The 26,677-nt window shown below is 46.7% G+C and overlaps 1 protein-coding gene across 9 annotated transcripts in view; it reads right to left on the bottom strand.

The window, feature by feature from the left end:
- Positions 1 to 819: 819 nt before the first annotated feature.
- The window catches only part of ATG13 (autophagy related 13), a 52,461-nt gene continuing 26,603 nt past the window's right edge, over positions 820 to 26,677 (bottom strand). For 4 of the 9 annotated variants that reach the window (XM_032775071.2, XM_032775073.2, XM_075065288.1 and 1 more), the window contains 12 exons: positions 22,833 to 22,873; positions 19,282 to 19,378; positions 18,835 to 18,933; positions 17,817 to 17,910; positions 14,716 to 14,814; positions 10,363 to 10,473; positions 9,672 to 9,811; positions 7,351 to 7,468; positions 6,858 to 6,935; positions 6,419 to 6,535; positions 5,758 to 5,886; positions 820 to 4,105 (listed from right to left, as the gene is read on the bottom strand). In XM_032775071.2, coding sequence (XP_032630962.1) covers positions 4,028 to 4,105; positions 5,758 to 5,886; positions 6,419 to 6,535; positions 6,858 to 6,935; positions 7,351 to 7,468; positions 9,672 to 9,811; positions 10,363 to 10,473; positions 14,716 to 14,814; positions 17,817 to 17,910; positions 18,835 to 18,933; positions 19,282 to 19,378; positions 22,833 to 22,873 — 1,201 coding nt within the window. In that variant the 3' untranslated portion in view covers positions 820 to 4,027. The remainder of the gene's footprint in view (positions 4,106 to 5,757; positions 5,887 to 6,418; positions 6,536 to 6,857; positions 6,936 to 7,350; positions 7,469 to 9,671; positions 9,812 to 10,362; positions 10,474 to 14,715; positions 14,815 to 17,816; positions 17,911 to 18,834; positions 18,934 to 19,281; positions 19,379 to 22,832; positions 22,874 to 26,677) is intronic. The other 5 variants (XM_032775075.2, XM_075065289.1, XM_032775077.2 and 2 more) reach the window with 3 other exon arrangements.

Below are 26,677 nucleotides of genomic sequence, written 5' to 3'. Positions count from 1 at the left end.
TCCAAGGCATTCCCACCCCACAACCTTGGTTGGGGAGAGCCGAGTGGGCAGCAGTGGGGAACCCACATGGAGTCACGAATCCTCCACCTACCCTCAGCCAGGTGAGAAGCCTGGGGGGCAGAGACACAGTCAGGGGCTGCTCTCAGACACCCCCCGACTCCTGCGAGCAGGTGGAAGATCTGTGTGGATCCCTGGCTGGTCTCCACCCTGGCCTGGCTGGGGGGGAGGCAGGGAGGGAGGGAAGGGGGACCTATGGAGCTGCCCGGAGGCTGCTCGGGCCCCTCGGCCAGGGCAGGTGGAGGGTCCACAACTCCCTACCTGGCTCTTACTGTGGCTGGGCTGCGGCTCCAAGCCGCTCCTCTCCCTGGCTGGAGCTGAGCTGGCAAGAGCTGCACTGACAGCTGTGAGGAGCCGTGGCGGACCCTCCACCTGCCCTGGGCATGGGGCCCAAGCAGCCCCCCAGCCCAGTGTCCCTGCTCCTCAGGCCTCCTGCCCAGGGCAGATGGAGGATCCGTGCCGGTTCCTCTAAGCTGCCCGCCAGGCTCTTACATCCGTGCTGCTATCTCCAGAAATGGTCCACGGATATAAAGCAGATACCGTGGATTTGCAGGGCTCTATCCATAACTTTCCTCATTGCATCCCATTACACATTTCAAAATAGCAACTTGTAGGCATTAACCCTGCTCCTTCTTGCAGCTGTACCAACCGCTGCAGGTAAAATCTGGCTGTTGGAAGGGAAAGCCATAAGGGTGGGAATGTCCTGGCATTGGAACCTGCAGAGTAATTCACAGAAGAATTGGATCAGCATGGTAAACAGGGCAGAGTTGCTTACATAAAAGATTTATTGAAAATTCTTTGAATACATGAAGTGCCTTGGAGATTATTTCCAAAACAATGCAATTTAGTACCCTGCACCCAAAGCATTTGTAGGTCATCCGCTATGTACAAGCTGCCTTGATATAGTACAGGCCTGAGCAGATGGCTATTAAAATTATGACAATATTCATCATTAAACAAATTCTACAGCAGGCCACAGCATCAGTAGCTAGGTCCCTCTTGCAGAACTGCTTTGGGCCAATCATTTCTAATGCATTGATTAGGCAGAGCTGAGCGTCTAGATTTTGGAATGGAGGTGTCAAAACTCTCAGGATTGCCCAGGAATAAGCACATCTCTCATCCCAAGAGAAACCCTTTATTGCTGTGGCTATCCAGCTATACCCTATCAACCCAGGTGGGCAGTTTTCCACTGGGTGGCATTAAACAAACATGGTTGCTACACAGAAGTTCTGCCTTGTGAGATACAGGAGCTGTGATCTTGTAAAAGTCACATGAAAATGACTGAGCACAACACTAGGCCCTGGAGGCTTTCCAGACAGAAACAGGAATGATGGCTTGCCTTCAGTGGATACCACAGCAGTTCAGCACGAAGAAGAGGAGGAACTACAGTGTCAATGCTGCCTAAGGAAAGATCACCACCAGGAAGGTCTATTCTATTCTTCCTAGCAGGCACAATGCATGCCAGTAGTTTACTAACCTCTACAAATAACTCGACAGGAGAGCTCACCCAGGTATAGCCTGCAAGTTAAAAGATCAAAGTATGTCCATATGCAACTTACTACAAGACTTGGGAGAATGACCAGCTGACTGGGGCTGGGGGGGAAATCACGAGATCTGGGTTATATTGCTGACTCTGCCATTTACTCACTGTGTGACCTTAGACACACCTGACCCCATGTCTAGTTTCCACAGCTGTACTGTGGAGATGCAGCTTACTTGCCTCCTCACAGTCAGGTTGTAGTGAGTATTCATCAAATGCTTTGAAGCCCCCTAAGTCAGTGTTATTAATTGACAGGGATAGTGGGATTTTCACCTCTAGCATTTCCAATTACACTTCACTGGGAGGCCTTTTAGCCTGGTGCAGACAGGTGAAGAGACTGGATCATTCCTTGCAAACAAGGACTGATTCTTTTGATATGGGAGTTAGTAGGACTGGGTGGGTGGCCTGGGAGAGGGGAGTTTGCTGCTTCAAGTAGTTATAATACCCCTACCTGGTGCTTTAGAGCATAGACTAAAACACTGCCACTGAGCCTGCACAGCAAACACCTGTCAACTCAAGGGCTGGGAAAGCAAAAGAACATGTGACCGTATTGGGAATCAGTTCAGGTCCTGAGCTCAATTCCTTGCTCTTGCAGCAGCACAGGGCGGAGGGCAGCAGAGGCCACGGGGTAACCCAAGGCCTAGTGTCATTCTCTAGCAACCCTCCTTTTCAACCTCAGGAATTGTGCTGAGCTCTGGAGAAAGCCACATCCAGCCTTTTTTGAAGAAGCTAGTTACTCCACCAGTAGTAAGGAAACTAGCAAGGATCATCAGAGCACAGAGAACTCCCACCTCTCTACAGAAATATTGTCAGTGGATAGCAAGGGGGACTTGCAGGAATCTCTTCAGTTACTCAGCCCAGTTACAGGTGGCTGAAGGGTGGAGAAAGTTGTACAAGCCCTACTCTGAGTTCCCGCTTAGTGCCATTACACAGCTTCTCCCTTCCTCACGTGAGACAAAGGATACACAAAAACCAGATCAAACACAGAGTACTGCCAGCCACTCACTACTTCATGGCTAGCTCATTACAAAAATAAACTTTTAGCTAATCATAAGCCAGCTGATTAAAAAGAGTACCATCAACTTTCCAAAAGTGTGCTGCTGTGAACAAGCTACCTCTGGAATGGCTGAGGAACAGAACAAGTCCATTTCCCAAGCCTATCAGAATGGAGCTCTTCACAAAAGTCCCTGCCACTCTGCTACACCAACACATGCGTGTTCTTATATCAATGCCCAGACTGGGTGTCATGGAAGAAAGTCCCCAGAACAGAACACTGTATTAGAGTAAATAAGTGTCTCTGAAAATAAATATCTTGGATTTTCCCTACCAAAGGCAGACTATTGTCATGGGACAGAGCTCCATGGCACAACAGCTGTCTGCAGTGACAGGACAGAATGACCTGCACTTGTATGTGAAAACATAACTTTTTTTAATATAGGTTTCTTTAAAAGCAATAAATATTTCCTGTTCCTTATATATTAACCATAAAGCAGCAAGGGTTGCAGGGAAAAGGGACTAAGACTCCTAGTTACATAACCCTGGAGAAATAGAATTCCTATTTATATTTACAACTGCATTTCAAGAGCCGCAACTACAAATTTAACATACTCCCAGGGTGCCACTTGCAGGTGCACCAGTACAATCACATTCTGGGACCTTAGCATTGTGGTTTTCATACACTCAAGAAAATGTGGAAAGCCCTTCCGCATAGCTTCTGTAGTTTCACATCTGTGATTTGGGCAGACAGGCCAAGCACAAGGCCCCAGAAAGAAAGTCTGTGCAAAGCCCCAGTTCCTTGGGAGCAGAAAGTGAAGACATCTATAGGTGTCGCACAGTATAGTGCATGAGGTGGAAGTCTGCCTCATCCCCTTGTGCTCTGCAGTCCATGCACTCACTAAAGACAGGATGAAATGCCCCATTTCTAAGAGCTGAGGTCCTGCACTCAAGCCAGCTGAGTGCCACTACACAGATCCTCTGTTCTGAGCCAAGGCTGTCTATACTCCAGTGGAATTGCAGATGCAGGGAAAAGATGGTCTGTGCCCCAGAAGCTAAATCTTGAGGAATTGTGATGTAAGAGGCTTTCCAGGGAGCAGTTCTGGCAGCTTTCCATAAAACCCCTCCATACACAGAACGAAGACTGAAGGGGAACGGGGTTACTAACAACAAAGCTTGATTTCTTTTGTCCCTATTGTAGCGTCATAGATAAGTACTCAAATGCCAGTAGGAAAAGGGGTCCAAAACTATCCCGGGGCCTGGCTGAGGGGAGACTGACAGCTGAATCTGTACCCAGTATTGAGGAGGTGATCTGAAAAAGCCCACAAGATACGGGGGGAAAAACTGGACACAAAAGGGAGAGTGGCAGACAGACATTGTGGGCTTCCTCCTCCAGGTGCTCCAGAAGGACACTGCTGCTGCAATAAGAAAACAGCTTTACTGCAAAGTCTCTACAAAGGCATCAAACTCTTTGACGTTTTTCTCATGGACTGCCAGCTTCTCCGGTAACGAGTCCTGTGAAGGCAAAGAAAAACTCAGATCAGGACTCACTCACAGAAGGTGCATCAGCCTAAAGGAAGCTATAAAACAGTGGAAAGTATATGGTAAACTCTGGCCAAAGGTCTTTGCTCTGATTTGTGCTCTTCCTCCTCATACATGTACCACTCCTAGCAGAAGCAGGATATCAGACAGGATCCAGTACGTGAACCTGAGATGGGCAGTTTGCCCACTTCGTTTTTTCTACAGAAGCAGCAGGTGTGCCATAACCAGGACTGTAGCAATTCTTGCAGCAGCTGCAGCACAATTATTTTGTCAAACTGCGTGACTAAAGTCACTCAGTTGTTAGCATTAAGCATTATGGTTTTCCCAGGCAACACTATGTTACAAAGTTGATGGACCTTATACTGCATTCTCTCTGCACAGGTAGTATTCAGTTCTTAGATTTGGGTTCCCCTAGAGATTTGAACTATGGCACGTTTGCCCCTCCAGGTAACAGGCAGTGGCACTCAGCTGGGAGATTAAACAGATGTTTCAAAGCTGCCACAGAGACTCAGTCATTTAATGGGAGGACAAAGTAAAGGACTCGCTCACAAATGCAGCATGTGCAGTAAAAAAAAGTGGCACATTTCAGGTTACTCCAATTTTAGGCTCCAGGCTAATAGGTCTCACACACCAGATAGGATGGGACAGAGCTGGAATTAAGGCAGTGTGTTTTCTCCCCAGAACCTTAGAGCAGTGTTCCCCAAAGGGTGGTATGCGTACCCCTGGTGGTACGTAAAAGGGTTTCAAGGGGTACGCAGCCCGTTCACCATGGCTGGCAAGGAGCCGGCAGCGGGCTGAGCCGGGCCGGCAGCCAGGACCCTGGGTGGCAAGGGGCTGGCAGTAGCCTGAGTGGGGCTGGCAGACAGAACCCCAGACCCGCAGCGAGCTGAGAGGCACAGCCTGCTGCCGGTCTGGGGTTCCGTCCGCCTGCTCCTGGCAGCCGGGTCCCGGCCGCAGGCCCCACTCAGGCAGCAGGGTGGCAAGGGGCCGGCAGTGGCCTGACTGGGGCCTCTTCCCCCACCCCAAAATTTTCTTCATTGGGGAAGGGGTATGCCAATGTCTCAAAAAGGGGTACGCAAGTGTTGTAAGTTTGGGAAACACTGCCTTAGAGGATAGGTTATGCTCTTCTCCCAGTCCTTATCAAACTGTTCTAGAAGAGACCTCTCCTCCCAAATCACTCCTTTGCTGTGACTGGTCCGAGTTTGTATGGCCTTGAGCTTAGCAGACGCAGGAATGAGAGGGGAAGTACAAGACTATTACAGTAGGGAATAGTCTTGGACAGTGGAAGAGTCCTGCAGCAATGGCTTCTGGGAAGAGGATACCCGATGCAGCACACGGATACTGTCCCACACACATGTAGCACAAACCAACAACTCATCCAATATTCTCCATGGCAGCTGTACACATGCACTGAGAAGGAATCAGACTGAAAAGGTGTCACATCTGGTTCCTTCCAAAGGTTTCAGATTCCGAGGTGTACAGGCATGTTCAGCAGATTGACAAGGAACCCCTCTGGTAGGTGCCTCTGCTCTCTTATGGGATGTTGGCTTGTTCAGGGAGCTAGGAGGAGGAGAGCACTGTGAGAACGTATGTCCCCCACACACCGAAATCCTGTTTTCCCATACCAGATCCTCTGCCATGGACTGAGCCCCAATGTCAATGGAGAGGCTGCTGAGCTGAGGTGGGTTCTGAAACTCGCGGTAGAACGTCCCCAAGTCCATTGGGAGAATGTCATCTTTTGAGAATGCTGGTTTCTAGAATTAAAGATACAAACATTAATCCCCATTTAGAGAGTTCTGTCAGATTTCCCCCTTCGCTCTAGTCACAGACGGAAGGCACCGTCGGCTACCAGCAAACAACTCAACATTACAGCAATAAATCTAAGTCAAATAATTGAACAGCGGCATCACCTATATTCCTTGCCATGACCAGAATTAGTCTTTCCCTGATGACTTCATGAGCACTTAAAGCAGAGTATTTCCCTACAATCTGTCTCTGCTTTAGGCATATGGGACACAGGGAAAACCCAAAAACCTGAACCCAGGCCATGGTGGATAAAGGGAGGAGGAAATAATTTCCCAGGTTGTGGGTTTACGAATGTCAATGTCTTTATCATTTTTAAGGATGCCCAGAGACCCTGTCCTTGATATGGGAGCACAATGAGCCCTTGTTTGGAGAAATTCATCTATTTTAATTCAACATCACACCAACAGCTGCAGCCCACCCCAGATACAGGGGCTCTGTAAAAGTGCTAGCCTGGGCTGATAAAGCACTGCATGGACTTACAAAGTCAACCATGACAAAGTCGTCATGTGTGTTCCCGGTGCTGCTGCCACTGGAGCCCTCTGAGTGCAAGCTGCCCTGTAGAGGAGACTCAACATCTGGGGAGTCAGGAGGATTCACCTGCCCAAGAAAACAGAGTCCATCAGTTTCAGATCCTGTCACTGAGCCTATCTGTGTGTTATGCCAGCATGGGAAGAAGCACAGTGACATTACAAGGGCATGCAGACTGTAAGCACAGACTAGCAGGGGCTCTAAACCTGTAGTTGTTTCCATCTCTGGAAAGCCTAGACTCAGGCATAGAGGATGTTATTAGAAACCAAGCTGATGCAAGTAGCTAGTTCTTTGGTCAGAAGTGCCTGCAAAGCTAAGGCCAGGAAGGATACATCTGTATTGCATGATTCAAACTTGACATGCACAGATGGCTCAGGAGGGGGGTTCTTACCATGGGGTCATTATCCTCCAGCTCAACATTCTTGGGAGCAAACATGGCGAAAGGAATGTCCAAGCTGGCCATGGTCACCTAGAGAGATTCAATGGTTAGAACTTCAACACTTCAGTCAGATTCTCTGCATATGCAGCATGCACCATCCCATTGCAAGGCTGTATGTCAGGATCTGAAACTTTGTGCCACTAAAGTCACACTGGCAACTTGACTGGAACCCAAGGGCTACACTTCGAGGGCATAACATCAGAGAGACTGCAGCCAACATCCCCTTTAATACACAGGTATAGCCCCCAGAGCCTACAGGGCCCAGCATACAGTAAAGCACCACATACAGAGACCCGCAGTCCTTGCTAAAGTCTGGCCTCCTGTTTCCTCTGGCTGCCCTGGTGATGCAGGGCCTGGCCTCCACTGTCCAGCAATGGAAAAGAGGAACAGTGGCATGAGGAAAAGTGCATCACGAGTCCATCTCAGAACAATCACTGCCAGTTACCTGATTAATGGGTTTGTTGACAAAGGCCCCCACCTTCCGGACAAAGATGGTCTCCAAGAGATTGTGCGGGGAGCCACTCTTCCCTTCGCTGCTGTTTGATACGGTTTCCGTGTCCTCACTGGGGGAGAAGGGTTGATGGATCATTGCACATAAATAAATTTAGACAAAACCACATTCTTTTGTCAAGATCCCCCTGGTTTTTTATGTCTTCTCCTAGCGCTGGGAGGAAGGGGAGGGAGAAGCATCTCTGTTCTTGTCAGACAGTCTCCCCCTTCAGCCATCAGTATGCAATAGAGCAGTGGTCACCAACCTTTTTATGCCCAAGATCACTGTTTGAATTTAAAGGCAACCCAAGATCTACCCTGCCCCTTCCCCAAAGACCCACTCCACTCAATCCATCCTCCCTCTCTCCGTCATTCGCTTTCCCCCACCCTCACTCACTTTCTCCGGGCTGGGGTAGGGGGTTGCAGTTTGGGATGGGGTGTGGGCTCTGGGTCGGGGCTGAGGGGTTCACAGTGTGGGAGGGGGCTCTGGGCTGAGCCTGGGGCAGGGGATGGTGTGCAGGAGGGGGTGAGGGATGCAAGCTCTGGGAGGGAGTTGAGGTGCAGGAGGGGGCTCTGGGCTGGGGCAGGGGGTTGGGGTGCAGGAGGGAGTGAGGGGTACAAGCTCTGGGAGGGAGTTTGGGTGCAGGAGAGGGATCCAGGCTGGGGCAGAGTGTTGGGGCGCAGCAGGGGGTACAGGGTGCTGGCTCTGGGAGAGGGGTCAGGGCTGGGGCAGAGTGTTGGGGTGCAGGAGGGGGTATGGGGTGCTGGATCTAGGAGGGGGCTCAGGGCTTGGACACGGCCTCCCACCGGGCAGCACTTACCTCTGGTGGCTCTTGGTTGGCGGCGCAGCGAGACTAAGGCAGGCTCCCTGCTTACCCTGGGCCCATGCCACTCCTGGAAATGGCCAACGTGCCTCTGCGGCCCGTGGAAGGAGCAGGCGGCACATGGCTTCATGCAACTCCCTGTTCCCAGCCAATGAGAGCTATGGGGGTGGTGCTTGCAGGCAGGAGCAGCACGGAGAGGGAGACCCCTGCCCTCCGCGCTCCTGGGGCTGCGGGGCACACTGGCCACTTCCAGGAGTGGTGTGGGGCCTGGACAGCCCCGCTGGACCACCGGAGATCACAATTGACTGGGAAATCCTCTAGGATCAACCAGTTGATGGCGATGGACCAGCTGGTGAACACTGCAATAGAAACTGCAAGGCTGTGGAGCAGCTTTCTGCTTAGCTCTCTGAGGGAACCACTCCCATCAGTAGGGCAGAAAACCAAAGCCAGTCCTGAGGAAAGGCTGTTCAGAAGAGCTGTGTGGGAAATGGCAAGGAAGCTCGAGCAGCTCTTGCCAATCACTATCACTCTTTCAGGAACACAGAATTCTTGGATATCTTCCCTGTCAGGAGACAGGGTCGGGAATCTGAACCCCATGCTCCTTCCCAGGCCCCATGGAGCCAGAGTAGTCCAATATCACAGCAGCCAGTGCTAATCTGATTAATTTTCACTGGGTGGCTACTAATTATAGTCTCAAAACCTGATTTTCAGAAGTATTCAGCAGCTCTAAGGATCTGGTCCTCAGTCGTCCGGCAGGCGTTAGCCATTTGATAACGATTGGTTAGTCAAGGAGCACAGGCCAGTGCATTAGTGCTACTATAACTGCAACAGGAGTTTTTTTATTGAGTAGAAAACCCAGTTGGTTAAGATGTTTTCTATGGCAACTGTCCCATAGCCATGAGACAAGATGGAACCACAGGGGACAAAGAGAGCTGGAAAAACAAACAGGAAGCTCTAACTGGCTGAGAGGAAGGTTAGGATTTCAGGCAATTTGGAGTTTAAAGTTGCATTGTTTCCTGTTAGACAAGAAGTCTTGCCCCCAAGGTTTCTTGATATAACAGTTAAATAGCTGTTTTCTATTACTGATGCTTTACGACAATTCAAATGGAGCCTTTTTGGGAGGGTAAACTTTACTGTTGAAGCCACCTCAACTTGCTGTTCATGGATCAGACAAATGAGCCAGAAGTAGTGTTTTGGTATTGAAATGACACAAGGTGCTCAGAGACTATGAGGGCTGCAAAATATAAGCAGCTAGACTAGACCTTTGTTTGAGTCGTTCAGCTTCTCTGTGCTCAGACTGAGAGCTCCGGACTTTTTTAAGGCAGAGCAGCCAATCTAGTGTTATTGATAAATTTAAAAGAACTGCCCTGCAAATGCTTAAAAGAAAAGTCAGTTTTAAATTTGATTCAACTTTATACAGTCACAGCTGAATGATTAGCAGTGCTGCACCTACCTACTGGAAGGAGTAGCTGCTGAGTAGAGGGCTCCATCCAAAGGGGTGCACATTACCATCCTCTCGTGGTCAGCCTGAGTGCCATGTGCTGGCTGGCTAGGAACTGGGGGCACCCCACCCTCCTTCCCTGGAACAATCAACTAAGGTGAAAAGGAACGATCAGGTTAGCAATCTCAAGACCGATACAGCAACACACTACAGCACTAGAGTGGATTCTCTCATGCTGGGAATAAGTTCTTTTTGGCTCGCCATGGATATGCTCTGACTACACTCCTGCTAGAACATAGCAGTAACTTTCTGACAAGGAGCAAGAGAGGGGAAGTCGTGTGGGAGGGGACTTTCCTCATGAGAGAATTCATATATCACTTCCTTCCTAATTCTCTCTGATGCAGATTCAGTGCCATTTCTCCAGACTTGTCCCTGGCCTTACCTTGTTCTCAGTGCAATGTCTCCATTCTACGCAGTGGAAAACACCTTGATTAAAGTCCCATTTCAGGTGATTCCAAGAGCATAGTAGAGCTACTTCCTGGCTTATTTGCTAGCACCATGTTTTTTTAATTACTTTAGATCCTTTGCAGCCTTGACCTAGCTGCATACAGAGGCATGCAATGGTTTTAAGGGATGTCTTAGCTGTGTGATGCTTTGTGGCTGCGGCGCAAGCCACATTCATTCTTCCAACCTCTAAGAGTACCTGATGAGGATGTGCAGCATTCAAACCACCAGCAAAGATTACTGGATACCCCATGTCAGCTGATCCAACTCCCAGGGCAGCAGGCTGATAGGAAATACGAGAGCTGGAAAGCTAAGAAACAAGAGAAAAAATACAAAGAGGGGCAAAGAGAGAGGAGAGAGAAAGGGGAGAGGGAAAGCCCCCACAGTCTGAATAGTTATCAGAATCACTGGAGAAAGAACAGGAGATGTCACAGGGGGACAGTACATGCATGGCTCTGGGCTAGCAGAGTGCCTCAAAGATTTATATGGGAACCAACGCCAAAGGTTTGATTTAATTCACATATTTTAAAACAAATCAGCCTTGTAACAGAAAGAGGATAAAGGTGTGGCCTTAAAACAAGCCTGGTTTGAGTGGGAGACATAATGCAGGGAAAGCCTGCATGACAGCTCCTGCATCACATACTGGAGAAAGGACCAGCGCAACCACTTCAAAACTCATTGAAAAGCCCATATAAACACTGGCATTTTAAAGCCACTTCCTCAGCAGGGATTCAAACTCTCAGCAAACTTACTGGAAACACAAGGGAATGTAGCAGGAATGAAGGACACCCCACACCTAATCAAAGGAAACAAACCTCGGCCATAGGACATACAGGCCCTCAATCTTGCTAGCTAAAAAGAAAACCAGCAAGCTAAGCCCCACAAGATTTCCTCCCAGTATCCCAAATCCAACCAGAAGGATGAGCATCAGGAAATGCTCCCCATCTTCAGCCACCTCTTCTCAATCTCTTGATCCTAATTAGAAACACAGCTAGTGGGATCAATAGGAATCCCATTTGTTCTTCTGATCTCACAAGCAACACTCTGTTAGGAGCCATGTATCACATGACATCCTCAACTGAGACAAGGTGGGTGAGGTAATATCTTTTATTGGACCAATTTCTGTTGGTAAAGATACACAAGCTTTCAAGCTTAAACAGAGCTCTTCTTCAGGTCTAGGAAAAGTTCTTCAGGTCAGCTAAATACAAAGTGGAAGAGACTGTTCAGCATAAGTAATTAACACATATTCTAAGGGAATATTTCAGGAGAAGTGGCTTGCTAACTCCATGTAGTCACAGGATGAAAAGGAGAGGGCAGTGGGTTACAGATTGTTGTAATAAGCCATAAATCCAGTGTTGTTGTTTTTTTTTAAGACCATGATTTTTAGAGTCTAGCAAAGTTATGAATTTAAACTCTCAGGCTCGTCTTTTGAAGGTTCTCTTTGAGGACGAGGATGAGAGGTCAGATACAGAGCGATTAGTTTGTGAAAAGTGTGCACCCACCCATGACAGGGTATTGTTGTTTTCTATCCTTTTCCTATACGAGTTCATCTGAGAGCATAGTGATTGCCTGGTTTCACCCATGTAGTTTTTATTGGGGCATTTAATGCACTGGATGAGATATATCACATATTGTGACAGGCATGTGCAGGACCTGTGGATTTTGAAAGGTGTGTTGTAGAAGGTATTGATCACTGTAGCAGTGGAGAAATGTCTGCCAGTTTTGCATCTGTTATGGCAGGGTCTGGTGCTGCTTTGAGTTGGTGGATCCTAGTATCTGGGAAGCTTGCTTCAGATAGTGAGTTTGAGAGGTTGTTTGAAGGCCAGAAGAGGGGGCAGCGGAAAGATTTCTTTCAGGAGGAGGTCCCCATCAAGTATGGGTTGTAATTGTTTAATGATACCCCATATTGGTTCCAGGGTGGGGTGGTAGGTGACAATTAGAGGTGTGTGGTCAGAAGGCTTTTTTCCACCCCTATATTGAAGCAGGTTCTCTTAGCGTATTTGGGTGGCCCATTCTATGATGCGATCTATTTTTCTGGTGGAGTATCCTTATTTGGTGAAGGTGTGTATCTTGGACTTTCTTCTCAGAGCATATTCTGTGATATCTGAGGGACTGGCTGTAAATAAGAGATTTCTTGGTGTGTTTGGGGTGGTTACTGGATCTGTGAAGGTAAGTAGGATGATCCAGGAGTTTCTTGTATATAGTTGTCTGTTGAAATCCATTACTAAAGCTAATTGTGGTGTCCAGAAAGTTGATGCTGGTGCGGGAGTGTTCTAGAGAGAGTTTGATAGATGGGTGGTGGTTGTAGAAATTGTGGTGGCATTCTATGACAGGTTGATCTGACACATGCCTATCAAACCTGGTGCACTAAATGCCCTAATAATAACTGTGGGGTTGAAAACAGACACTCACTATACTCTTAACTGAATTCACACAGAAAAATGATAAAAGACAAAAAACACCATATCACTCATGGATGAACACTTTTCACAAAACGGTCACAAGACCCGACCCCTGGGACATGAAGGGTTCTTCCACTGGTGTAGGTGCTCCACCTCCATCAACCTAGAACTGTCTACATTGGGGGTAACTCAGCTTAATTACATCACTCAGAGATGTGGATTTTTCACACCACAGGAGATGTAGCTAATGCTGATATAAGTTCCCAGTGTAGACCAGCCCTCACAGCTGAAGAGGAGCCACAAGAGGTAGCTTGAAAGCTTGTCTCTCTCACCTACAGAAGTTGGTTCAATAAAAGATATTACCTCACACACCCAGGGACCAACATGGATACAACACTGAATCCCCAAGTAAGTCAGCACTCTGAATGCTGACATTTTTGAGGTGGGGGCCTGACAATTTAAGGCTGCCCACAGATATCAGGCTGGGCTCCTTCTTGAGTCTGGGTTAAGCTGGATGGAGTGGTCTCTTCTCACAAACCAGACTGGCCTAGTCTCAAGAACTCTTATTTTGCTAGGAGTATCGTCTGATGCTACTCTGACTTTCATAGGGCTTTCTGCTCCCCAGAGAGTCCCCAATCCCTCAGGGAACTCTAGGGGCTATTCCCCATTGAACTGGACCAACATTCTCTCTATTTTAGAAGTCCCTCAACTCATGCAGACATCCCTTCCCATCACTACACTGTGATTTACTGTGAGTTAAGACAGCCAGTCCCTCTTCACCAGACACTGTCAACTTGAAATTCAATTCATTTTTAAAAATGGAGTTAAAAGTAACATCAGCCCTGCACCTGTCACTCAGACCCGCCCCCCAACACTATGTGTGATTTTATAATAAAATGTTCCTATTCTATAAAAATGATTCTCTCCCCTGTTGCCGTGTGAAAGATCCAGACCTACAGAAGAAACCTACCTGACTAGTCAGGGGAGACGTAGAAACTGACCACACAAAGTGCTGAGGGAAGCACAAAATAAACAAACAAGAATAGAGAATAGACATTTTTCTAGTCCTCTTAGGTGTTGCTTGTAATAACCAGAGACCAAACATTTTCAGAGTGGTGGGATTTTTTCAAGTTAACAGTCTCAACTTTAACACTCTTGGAACAAGCGCCACGTTACAGGAGGTACAGGTTCCAGAGCCAGAGGCTACTCACGACAGAACAGTTCAAGCACTATCCACTGATGCCTGTTGTGTCATATGGGTAACAGATGATGGTCTCTAAGTTCCTGCAATCGGAGCACGTGAGTAACAAGCAAACATCCTGACTGGGGAAGAGAACTAGGGAGTTAGGACCTAAATACCTTTTAGGATCTGAGCCCTAGACAACCACAGGTGAACTCCTGTCTCCATTGAAGCTAGTGGCCAACCTCCCATTGACTTCAGAGGGGTCAGGATTTTACCCCAGATGTTTACATTGAAATGCTTCAAAGCACACTGTCAAGATGGGGCATTCAATTCATTTCTGCCCTCCAAGACCCTCTAAGTCTAAGACCTTTGCCACCTCTCCTCTTTTCTTTACTCCCTGCCGACTCCTCAAGAAGAGCTGCATAAAGCTCCTCTATACCCTGTCAATAAGAAGCCTTGTGTCCTTGAGGTGGTCGCTGGCATCACAGGAGGTATGCTGGGCCTCCCTCCCTGCAGAGGTGAGAAATGCTGCTTCTTTCCCAAGCCCCTGCCAGCCAACAAAGCACTGTGCACTTTGATAAATTAATTTCTTCTACCTACTGCAGTCAAGATTCCTTGAAACCTTGACAAGACACGTTCCCTCCTTGACCTCTCAAATTGTATGCACTGGTTGCTTCCTATAGGGCTGCTGCTCAGTGCTATGCAGCAAGTGGTTTTTAGTTTAAAGAGCACTAGAGACCGGTTTGAACAAACAGAAAAAACTCTGCTATAGAAAGAATCACAGACATTGCAAACATCTAACCAGAATAAAAAGCCCATCCCATTTTGGGCTGACCAGCTTCTTCAGCATAAGGCAGCATCAAACAGATTTATTTCCCAGCGTACACTCAGGATAGTCAAAACTGTACCTTCCTGTATTTTTAAAGTACTATCAGGCCATAGATACTGTATGCTATTGTGAACTCACTTGATGTGAAAAGGCCAGTCCCATCATAGGGACCTTCAAGGTGTCCATCAGCACAGGAGGAGGGGTCTGAAAATGTGCCTTAGTGACAGTAAAAACACACTGTGCACATACACAGACACACAAAGGAAAACAAGGAAGGAAGAAAGAGAAAAGGACTTGAGAGAAGAACTGAAAAGAGTTGGATGAACTGAACACTAGTGAGGAGCATCTATGGCCAGAGCAGTCAGACAGTTTTATACATGGTAAAATTCTCAGTACGGCCAGAAATTCATTTAATTTGTAAAGTCATCAGTCTTGCAGTGAACCACTCCCCATCACAACTCCAGAGAAAATCAGACATAAAGCAACTGCCAAAATCCTCCATTGCACAGCTTACTAGGACTGCTAGTCAGTTCATGAAGGCTATGCTGAGGAGTTCTTAGGAACAGCTGAGACTGATTTTGATTTGAACACATACAGGTTGTCTATATTTTGATAGTCTCCCCTTCAGATGTAGCTAGCATTCCAAAACTGTAAATTCTGATGGGCAGGGAACACGTCTTTGTGTGTGCCTGTGCAGCACTCAGCCCAATGGGGCCATGATCCAGGCTGATGGCTCTGGGGACTACCATGATTCAAATCATTTTTATACCAGAACACAGCAATTGGAGCAGGGCCATAAGTGGAAACTGGCAATTTGTGGCATTAAAAATTGTCTAGCAGAGGGTGCCTGATGTGAGGGGGGTGGACCATCCATGGGAATCCCTTGCCCCTCCCACTGCATCAGGTCTCCCAGCTTCCTGGCAGCACAGTTCCATTGGAATCACATTAGTGGGTACAATCCCTGAACACTTTGGTGTTCTCCACAGAAAATACAATGCAGGGTAGTCTGCATCTTTTCTGGTAAGCTCTGCAAGGCTAAAGGGGGGAGAATGTATTCCGCCAATCTTGTGTTTACTCCCCCCACTACATGGATCCCTGGATAGGCTTATTTGAGGTTCAGCAGCAAAGAGAGTGGCTGAGCCTCCCTTCCACTCAGTAGGAACGTGGGATGCAGCTCTGAGGGGGGGGGACACAGTCTGTATGTACAGGGTCCAGTGCACAAAGCAAGTCTCAGTACATGATCTGGACTTTTAGGTGTTTATAAACACACCTCTACCTCGATATAATGCTGTCCTTGGGAGCCAAAAAAATCTTACCGCGTTATAGGTGAAACCGTTTTATATTGAACTTGCTTTGATCCATCAGAGTGCGCAGCCCCACTCCCCAGAGCACTGCTTTACCACATTATATCCAAATTTGTGCTATATAGGGTGGCATTATATCGAAATTGTGGTGTATATAAAGATGGTTTGTCATTTTTCAATGTATGTTGTCCCCTTATAGTGCCTTTTAAAATGCTGCTTTTGGCCAGAAAGGTTGACAATTGCTTTACATCTGATCATACTCTGTATGTATAGTATAAACCATTGAGCAGTGGTAACAGAGGCTGCTGTTTGTTACCAATTCTCAAAGCACTAATGGTTTCACAGAGCTTTTATTCCGAGATTAGAAAGCTTCATGCCCTCCGAAAAGACACCCAGCGACAATTTATTTAGCACCATTGTTACTATTATGTAACTAACTCTGGCTATGAGCGATTGACACAGGGACCAGTAAAAAATTTGTCATGAACATTAATATGTATGAACACCATTTACTGAAAGGCAGAGAGCATGGGGCTAAGCCTCAACAAGTCTCTTGTGCTGGTCATCTAACAACCAACAGCTTTACGCTCTCAGACTTCCCATGAGCACTCCCCTGGCTGATTCAACATTGTTGGGTGAACAGGTCATCAAAATATCAGTGAGGGACAAGAGAGGCCTCCTGAGATGGATTTATTACTAGATTTATCAAATTAAATACATTTACTAATAGTTTATCAGATTGATCATCTTGAGGCAATATGTGACCCCAAAGCAAACTCATTCACATGAGAAAAACATTCTCATATTGCATTTCACTTTGGTCCATAGAAACACAGACACATAAAAAATGGACTAGAGATCTTAAAGTTCACCAGAGCTACTTAATTTTGCAGACAATTAGACTGAATGTTCTTGAATTTCTAAAGCTACAGGAGAACAGATAATCTGACCAAGCTTTATTTAGAAAGCTATAGAAATTACAGACAGGAAAAAAAAAAAAAAAAAAGTGAAATTGGTTGAAAAAGGGGGAAGATGCTAGAAATTTTGAAGTTGTTCCCATTTTGTAGGGTTCAAAATGGACCCATTTTCTGTTTTTTGCATTGTTTCCAGAGATATTTTAAATTAAAAAATTTATGCAAATGTTTCCATTTATTGAAAACTGTGTTTGCAGTAAGAAAATGCAGATTTAAATAAACAAAAAAGGATACATTTTTAAAAGGTCTCAGAAAATTTTGAAAAAAAAAAGTTTAATAGACATTTTTTCATGTGAAAGCAGCAATTTTTCATGTAAAAGCAGCATTTTTTATGAACAGTTTAAAATTGACAAAATGAGTGGAAAATTTCAACCAGCTCTAGAAAAGACTACTAGGTCCCATATAATTCACCCCAAGGATCAGTGCAGAACTGTTCCCCATCAGGTACTTGCTAGTGTTTGTCCAGTCTAGTTTTAGATGCTCCAAGGGCTTTCACCCCTTTCCTAGACTAGTTTCACAGCCTAGGAGACTGAAAAGCAGGGTAAGCGTTCTCCTCATATTCCTGAGTTTCCCCTCACAATTCCAGGCTATTACGCCTAGTTATACTGCCTGGCCTTATCTGAATTCATTCATCTCTTTATAGTGTTTATCCCCTGGACATATCTGTAGACTGGTGTGTGCCTCTTCAATCATTGCTTAGCCTAGCTATGCGATTTAGTTTCTGAATCTTTCCTCATAAATCAGTCCCTGGAGTCTTGCTGGAATTAGCATCCACCTGGGTTTTACAAAGAGGGGAGCAAAGTCTGGGCAATACATATATATAAGTAAACAAATTTTAATTGCAGAGACTAAACACACAGCATACTACTGTTAGACTGTAAACCTGCTACGTCAGAGGACATATGCTGAGCTGCACTAAAGGGAATTAAATTGTTCAACTTGCCTTTGGGACTTCTCCTACCTGGGACGGAGGGGAGGTGGAGAAAGAGGTAGTGCACACTTCCTGGGAGTCTTCCACTGATGGGTATGCTGCTCCATTCTCCTCACCAGATGTTCTAGAGCAGCAAGAAGAGAGAAATTTCACGATAGGACTATTCCATAAGACAAAAAGAAGTAATGAAAAGTATTCATAGATTCCAAGGCCAGAAGGGACCATTGTGATCATCTAGTCTATTGAGTGAGACTCAGATGCTGTAGGAGGACAGAGTATTTGGGTGGAGTTGAAAGAAGAATGATGAAGGGGCTCTGACTGGCAGGGCTGAAGAGAATACTGTCAGGAGTTTAAATCCTTCAGGCTCTGACCTTTTCAGAGGTTCTCCCTGAAGAAGGAAGAGGTGCTTCCTCCTCCATCTGGTTTCTTTTTCCAAGAGAAAAGGTTTCGATATACTGACCAACAGAACCAGCTTTGGTGTTGGCAGAAGCCCTGGGACCAATACCAAAAATTATGCCATTGCTTTTGATTAGATCATCATCACAGGAATTTTAGAGAAGGCAAACTTCATGCACTTATTTCCTCCATTCTTACTTACATATGTACCCTACTGCTGATGGAAAAGCTCAACCCTCTGGGCTTTCCGACACTGATATGCACCTATGCAAATTCCTATAGATGCACACTTCCATGACGGTTCTGTACCAAGTGTCTTGCATGATAACGGATACACTTTCCATTCAGTACAATATGTAATCAGATAACTCCATCACTGACACAAAGGAGACTGCACCCTGACTGCTAAACGATCTAGAATGCTACAGCAAGGAGTCAGGATCATTGAGAATCCTCTGAGGCTAGCTGCACTCAAACTTCTAAACCAGAGGGGGAAATGCTGCCTTTCCTCATATGTTCCATTTCTAGTAAGAGTGACACTGATCCTGCAGTCCTCCTCTATGCCCAGTCAGCAGGTGCTAGAGAAGGCTCTGTACTTGGGCATAAGAATGCCTTCATTTATAGCCCTTGACCACACTCTCTGTTTCCTCACCTGTAATTGCAGGGGTGCATGGGCGAGGAGCTGGGGTAGGGACGGTCCACAAAGTGATCAATGATAATCCCCATGATAGGTGGGGTCCTCTCAAACTGCCTGTAACGCAACAAGCAAATGGTGTTATTGATAAGACTGGCTTCCCCTCTCTACTGTGTCCCCACTCATTCCCAAAGAGTCCCTTGTATCTATTAACAGGAACCAGAGCATCGCCACAATTCAACCCTGCAACTCCAAGCATGAACCAGTGACATGGTGTTCTGGCATCTGGCTCAGGGCTACCCAAATACTCCCCCTCTGCAAGACTTGAGGATCCAGGAAGATGTTTAAATGTGAGAATACCTAAGCTGGAATGAGGAACTGTGAGGAAGAGATTTAAGGGCTCAGGGAACGAGAAGCTTAATGTTTTCTTGGACGATGCTTTTTGGGCTGACCATGTTTCCTCACCTGGTTGAAATGAAGGCCAGGTTAATTCTGTAGGCACAAGACAGAGTGATGGTGCCCAATGGGGTACCCACTGTCCCAACACGGACTGTCTGGAAACCTAAAGGGATAGAATAGTGGTTATCAGTTTCACTAGCTTCTTATGATGGACATAAAGGTTGATTACTTCTACTCCATACACGCAATCTGGATTATATGTTCCTAAACTCTGTTTCATTAATCCCTCCATTCTGAGCTCTGAACAAAAAACAGGAAGAGAAAACAGCAGCAATACATTGTCTTGTGGTATGTGTCTTACTGCCACCTTCGCCTGCTGTATTGCCTGAAATTCTAGTCCTGGCCCCACACATAGCTATTCAGAAAAGAGGGGCATCACCTACTGCTATTCCAGTCCTAAACCGTACAGTTGCATCTCAGTTCTAGACTAATAGAGTAGAAGTGACCATCATCGTGAATGCTGTCAAAGTTCTAAGGGTAGGCCTCTCTGGACAAGGGTTATGTCTTGAGTCAGTAGAGGGCTTCTCATGCTAGGGGAAAGGTTACCAAGGGTAAGGGTCCCCGGGCTATGGTTAGGTCTGTGGTCATTAGGGATCCATGGCCAGGATTGCTAAGAGGCCAGCTTCCCAGGCAGGAGTTAGGGTTTCTAAGGGTTGGCTTCTCCAAACTAGGTTTAGGCCTGGGTTCAGTGGGGCTCTCTGGCCTAGGGTTAGGATTACTCAGGGTGTGGATCCACAGAGTCGGATTATGCCTGAGGTCAGTAGGGCTCTCTGGGCTAGGATTACTCACAGTAGGCATGTTGGGGCTAGTGTTATGCCTGGGGCCAGTAAGGCACTCCAGGCTGGTGTTACTGAGGTAGTCGGCCCTGGGCTAGGGTGACCAGGTGTCCAGTTTCGACCAGAACACCAAGTCGAAAAGGGACCCTGGCAGCTCTGGTCAGCACCACCAACTGGACTGTTAGAAGTCAAGTTGGCGGTGCTGCAGAGCTAATGCAGGTTAGTCCCTACCTGTCCTGGCTGCCACCGTGTTGCGCCCTGGAAGTGGCCAGCAGGTTTGGCTCCTGGCAGGGGGGTAGGGGTGGTGAGAACCATGACACACAGCTCCACATGCTGCCCCCTGCCCGGCTCCACACTCCACAGGCAAGAGCAGTGCACGGAGCCTCCTAGCACCCCTACCTAGGAGCCAAATCTGTTGGTTGTTTGCTGCTTCCAGGGTGTGCACAGCATAGTGCCAGCATAGGCATGAGAAGTAGGGGTGCAGGTGTTGCTTCCCGCGTTTATGTCCTGCTCCATGCCCTCCGCCCCTGCTAACCCCTCACCTCACCAGTGCCACTGGGTGCCAGGACAGGCAGGCAGACTGCCTTAGCCCTGCTGCTGTGATGCTGACAGGGAGCCACCAGAGGTAACCCTGTGCCCCAATCCCCTGCCCTGAGCCCCCCACAACCCAGAGCCCCCTCCTGCACCCTGAACCCCTAATTTCTGGTCAGCCCCAGAGCCCTCACCCCCTCCCACACTCCCAACCCTTTTCCCCAGCCCAGTGAAAGTGAGCAAGGGTGGGGGGAGAGCGAGCCACTGAGGGGCATGGCCTTGGGGAAGGGGTGTGGTCTCAAGAAAGGGGCAGGCTTGGGTGTTCAATTTTGTGGGACTAGAAAGTTGGCAACGCTACCCTGGGCTATCACTAGGCTTGGAGCTTGTCAGGCTCTTCTGACCAGGGTTAGGATCACTAAGGGTAGGACTCCCTGGCCTAGAAGTAGGCCTGCAGGCAGCAGGGCTTCCTGAGCTAGCGTTAGGATTGCTGAAGGTAGTGGTCTCCAGGCTATGGTTAAGGTTACTATGGGAGCAGGAGCGGCGCCAGGGTTTTTGGCGCCCTAGGCAGGGGTCCTTCTGCGCTCCCAGTCATTGGCGGCAATTCTGCGGGGGGGGGGGGGGGGTGTCCTTCCGCGCTCCCGGTCTTCGGGGCACTTCGGCAGCGGGTCCCGGAGCGAGTGAAGGACCTGCCACAGAATTGCCGACGACGACCCAGAGCGCGGAAGGACCCCCCGCCACCGAATTGCTGCCAAGGGCAGCAAAATGCCGCCCCCCAAATCCTGGCGCCCTAGGCGACTGCCTAGGTTGCCTAAATGGAAGTGCCGGCCCTGTACGGGAGGCATCTCTGGACTACAGTTACGCCTGGGTTTAGTGGGCCTTCTTGAGCTAGGTTTAGGATTACTAAGGTAGGGTTCACCAGGCTAGGGCAATGCCTGGGGTCAGTAGGGTTCTCTGGCCTAGGGTTAGACTACCAAAAGATAGGATCCCCAGGCTATCAGTAGGCTTGGGAACCAGTAGGGCTCCACCGACCAGGGTTAGGGTTATTAAGGGTTGACTTCTCTGGCTTACATTTAGGCCTGGGAACAGTAGGGCTCTCCATCTTATGGTTAGAGTTACTAAGGGCAAGGATCTATGGGTTAGGGTTACACCTGGGATCAGTAGAGCTCCCCAGGCTGGGGTTTGGGTTACTAAGTGTAGGGATTCCTGGGGTAGGATTAGTCCTGTGGTCAGTAGGGATCTTCAGGCTAGCATTTGGGTTACTAAGCAGAAGCCTCTCCAGGCCAGGGTTGTGCCAAGAGTCAGCAGGTCTCCCCTGAGTAGGGTTAGGGTTACCAAAGAGAAGTCCCTGCGTGAGGGTTAGAATTACTAAGGGTAGGCCTCACTAGGCCAGGTTTAGGCCTGGGGTCAGTAGAGCTTCCCAGGTGAGGGGAGGGATCCCTGGTCTAAGTTTAGACTTTTAGTTAATAGGATTCCTTGGGCTCGGGTTAGAAATAGGCAGTGCTCCCAGGGCTAGGGTTTGGGTTACCCAGGGTAGCCCTCTCCAGGCTAGGTTTAGGTCTGGCACCAGGAGGGCTTCCTGGACTAGCATTACAGTTACTAAGGGCAGGGATCCCCAGGCTAGGATTAGTCTTGTGGCCAGTAGATATCATCAAGCTAAGGTTAGGGTTACTAAGGGTTGGCCTCCTTGTGCTGGCGTAGTGGGGCAGCAGGGCTCCCCGGGCTTCGTTGGGGGGTACCAAGGTTAAGGGTGTCCAGCCCATGGGGAGGCCTAGGGCTGGTATGGCTTCCCCAGCCAGGGTTATGGTTACTAAGGATAGGGTCCTTGAGCTAGGGTTAGGGTTCCTAAAGGTAGGGATCCCTGGGCTAGGAGGAATCCTGTGGCCAGTAAGAATCCTCAAGCCAGCGTTCAGGTTACGAAGGGTAGGCCTGTCCAGCCTAGGGTTATGCCTAGTCAGTACGTCTTTCCAGACTAGGGTAGGCCTCTCTAGCCTAGGTTTACAGCCTAGGGCTTTCCAGCCTAGAATTGGCGTTACTCATAGTAGGGATCCCCAGGCTAGAAGGGATTCTCAGGCTAAGGTTAGTGTTACTAGCGCATAGCTGTCATTTTGTAACATCCATTACAGATAAAGCAGAAAATAAATTACTTGTGAACTGGAGGCCTGGTCTCCTTGTAACACTAGGATACTATTACAACATCTGACAATTTGGAAGAGAGCCATCAGCTAGTTTATGTCCATTGCACAACCATACCTTCTCCCAAGCCGCTCAGCTGCACTTCCCCAAAGTATATCCTATGGGGGGAAGAAGAGAGAGAGTACATCAGACAAAATCTCTCCGGAGGCGTAAAACTAAATACATTTATGGTTTCAATAAGGAGCATAAGGAGTGGAAGGATCAGAGCCATCTTTCCTCTTTAGAAGGTGGTACATTGCACTTGGCAAATTATGCTAGGACTGGCTAGAAAGCCTACTCCCAAAGAGTCTGTCAGCCAAATGGCTAATTCCATCCCATCAGGGGAACACATACAGTATTGTCTGAGGAAGAAAAAGGAAAGGACAGCAGCAACATCCATTGTAAGCTGGGATAGGATCTGATCAGAAAGGAAAGAACAGATATTTAGACACATCAGAACCCACGTCCTATTAAAAACAGGATTTCTTTTTTTAAAAATCCTACCACCTGGCTCAGTGACAGGTCTACAGATCCATGCAACAGTGAGACTCAGAAATGACTTGGGATTCCAGGCAAGGGGAGCTGCCTATTCTGAGTCCTAGTATTGGTGCTTATCTAGCTACATACAGGACACTAACTGGATGTGATGGAGTGTTCACACCACACAAACCTGAAGAGGTTAAGGTAGCTCAAAAGGGACCAATTAACCGTACTGGCTTCACCTGGGGGAGAGTCAGGCTTGACTGATAAGCACTAATTGAAGATGAAGCCCAGCTGTGCTGGAGCAGGCTGGGCTTGTAAAAAGTCAGGAAGTTCTGGTAAGAGGACTAGGTGGGCTGACCAGCCTGCCCAGTGGCTGGAACTGGGCTGAGTGCTATGATCTGGCAGAAGACTGTGAGCCTGAGCCGCAGGAGCAATCTGGGTGGTGGTGGTGGGCTGCGGCTGGTGCTGGTCCTTGGCTGAAAGGAAGCTGAACGTTGAAACTGACAATGGAAGCAGGGGGAGAAAAAGATAAAAGTTTCCTTGGACTATGAAGGAGAAGCAGCAGGGGACAAAGAATGGTCTCAGAACAGGGGGAAAAGAAGTCTTGATATATCAGGATTTGAAGAAGGAATGCACAGAAATGAAAAACAAACACAAGCTAAAAGTCAACATTTCATAACTGTCAAACCAGTGAGGAGACGTGAAGATAAGACATGTGAACCCCCTGAAAATGGAATGGATAAAGAAGAGTGGTGGTGACATACAAAGAGCTAAAAGAATGCAGCGGAGGGAGATCTATTGATAGACTGTACACATCTGCAGCAAGCTGAAAAACTTCTGGAATCTGTAAGCTTAGGGAAAATGAAAGTTACTTGTTAATTGCCTAAATTCCTGACATAAGCAAGAGGGGTTATTATGGAATAAGGTTAGACTTCTCTGAGGATATCAAAAAGAGTACAGGAGAAGATAAACTATTGTTTGTTAAACAGCTACTTAGGAGAGAGGAAGAAAACTGGAATCTACAGAGGAATCAAGAGGCATAACATGGTATCGATACTTATGGTTAAACCATATATTCCCTCCCCCGTCTTCTGCCATGAGGTGCTATAATTGCCACACAGTAAAACTTTTGATAGCCATTTCTAAGGGAACAACCAGGTATGGTGAATGTGAAGGAAATCACTCAAATGACAACTGTGTCAAAGGAACAGAACCTAAATGCAACAATTGCGGGGGAAAGCACAGTGCAGAACATAACAGATGTTCAGTAGCAGAACAAGTTAGAGAAATACAAAAAAATAAAATAATTCAAAAAGTATCATATGCTGAGGCCATGAAAAGATACCCAAATGCAGAAAATAGAAAAAGAAAAATACTCGAGAGAAAAGATATACAGGTGCAGCAGAACACACCTCTAGTTAGGGAGGAGAATGAGAGAGGAATGGGAGATTATGTATTGCTTGTAGGTAAAGGGATGTTTATAACATTCATTACAGAAGTAATTAACTGCATCTTGCTGAGGGAAAGCTGAAAAGATTAAAGCCATAGCAAAAGCAGTAGAAAAAATATCTAAACATAAACAACCTCTTGGTTGACTGCATTCATGTGACTTTAAATGAAGGCAATAATATAATCTAAACAACCTGGTTTTAATGATCCTTAGTTGGAATTCACATAGTCCATGGAATATTAAACAGGAATTTAAGAGCCATCTTTGAAACGGGGAAAAAAGCCTGATGTAATATGTGTGCAATATGGGCAATAAGTAAACTTGTGTTCAATTTACTAGGATATGATATACTCTGGAGCGATCAAGAGGCTATCAGAGGAGGAGGGGTCTGTATAGGAGGGAAGGAGGAATAGCTCAGTGGTTTGAGCATTGGCCTGCTAAACCCAGGGTTGTGAGCTCAATCCTTGAGGAGGCCACTTAGGGATCTGGGGCAAAAATCAGCACTTGGTCCTGCTAGTGAAGGCAGGGGGCTGGACTCGATGACCTTTCGAGGTCCCTTCCAGTTCTAGGGGATAGGTATATCTCCAATTATTATTATATTATTTATATTTATAAAAGAGGGACTTAATTACATCAAAATGGATATGCAGAAACTAAGATTTGAAGATAATGCTACTGAGACTCCCATGCAGAACAGAAACCGTTAAATACAGATTTATAGTGTTTATACAGTAAAACCTCAAAGATATGAACACCAGAGTTACAGACTGACCAGTCAACCGACACTATGTGAAACTGGAAGTCACCAATTATATAGGAGCAGAGGGCTTTTTTATTTTTTTTTTTTAAATCAAGTACTGTACTGTGCCTGTATTTCATTTTAAAGGTACGCACAGCTGCGCTACCTGTCCCCACCTTACACCTACCCCTGGGGAGAAAGAAGAGCAGAAGCATTGCTGGGGTCAGCGCAGCTCTCTCTCACGCACAAGCACATGCACATGCACGCTGATTAGGTTGCTCAGCTGCTGCTGAGTCCTGGCTTTGAGTGTCACCTGCTGGATCTGGAGCCCAAACGGCACTTTGTTCAGAGTTACAAACATTACAGTTACAGACAAACTCCATTCCCAAGGTATTCATAACTCTGAGGTTCTACTGTAATCCAAATAAACAATTTTAGAATTAGAAAAAATAGTCAATGTCAAATAAACATTCATAATTTGCAGAGACTGATAGTCATACTGAGCTATGTGGAAATAAGAAAATTGATCAAAATAGTAAATGCTTAGAACAATTTGATATGCATAACCTGGTAATATTGTATATAGGAACACCTACTTAATTTAATGCATGGATCCTTTTCAGTTAGGGATTTGGGAACCACAGCAAATAATCATATTAAATGCAGCTGGGAAATTTATAAAGACGACCAAATGGGAAGTGATCACTTTCCTATGCTTATTAAGTACCAAAGCTAAGGAAATGTAGAAAAACACAAAGTTCCTAGCTGGAATTTTCAAAAGTTCATTAGGGCCTTTTTAAAATATAAAAGTGATGAATATTTATGTAGTAACAGTGCAAGTGACAACTTGGGAGAATTCCATAACATAATAAAAGGAATTACAGTAGCAAGTGATCTGACCATCTACAAAACATGAAATTGCCTACAACTCGGAAATCTGGTTCCCGGTGTAATGAAGATTGCAAATTAGCAATCAAGGAAAGAAATAAGGCAGACAAGCAAGCAACACACAATGAACAGTAAAGACAATGAATTATAAAAGATGTAAGGTAGTAGCACAAAGGAATATCAAAAAGACAAAAAATTGGAAAAATTTCTACAGGAAATGGTACGAAGATTCTAAGCTTTAAAAATGTATATAAGCAAATTGCAGAGAATCCTGTGGGACTTTATAGACTAACAGACGTTTTGGAGCATGAGCTTTCGTGGGTGAATACCTACTTCGTCAGATGCATCTGACGAAGTGGGTAT

The sequence above is a fragment of the Chelonoidis abingdonii genome, chromosome 4 (genome assembly GCF_003597395.2).
Source record: "Chelonoidis abingdonii isolate Lonesome George chromosome 4, CheloAbing_2.0, whole genome shotgun sequence".
NCBI lineage: Eukaryota > Metazoa > Chordata > Testudines > Testudinidae > Chelonoidis > Chelonoidis abingdonii.
Note: the sequence above shows the minus strand (reverse complement) of the source record. Positions and strands in the feature narration are given on the sequence as shown.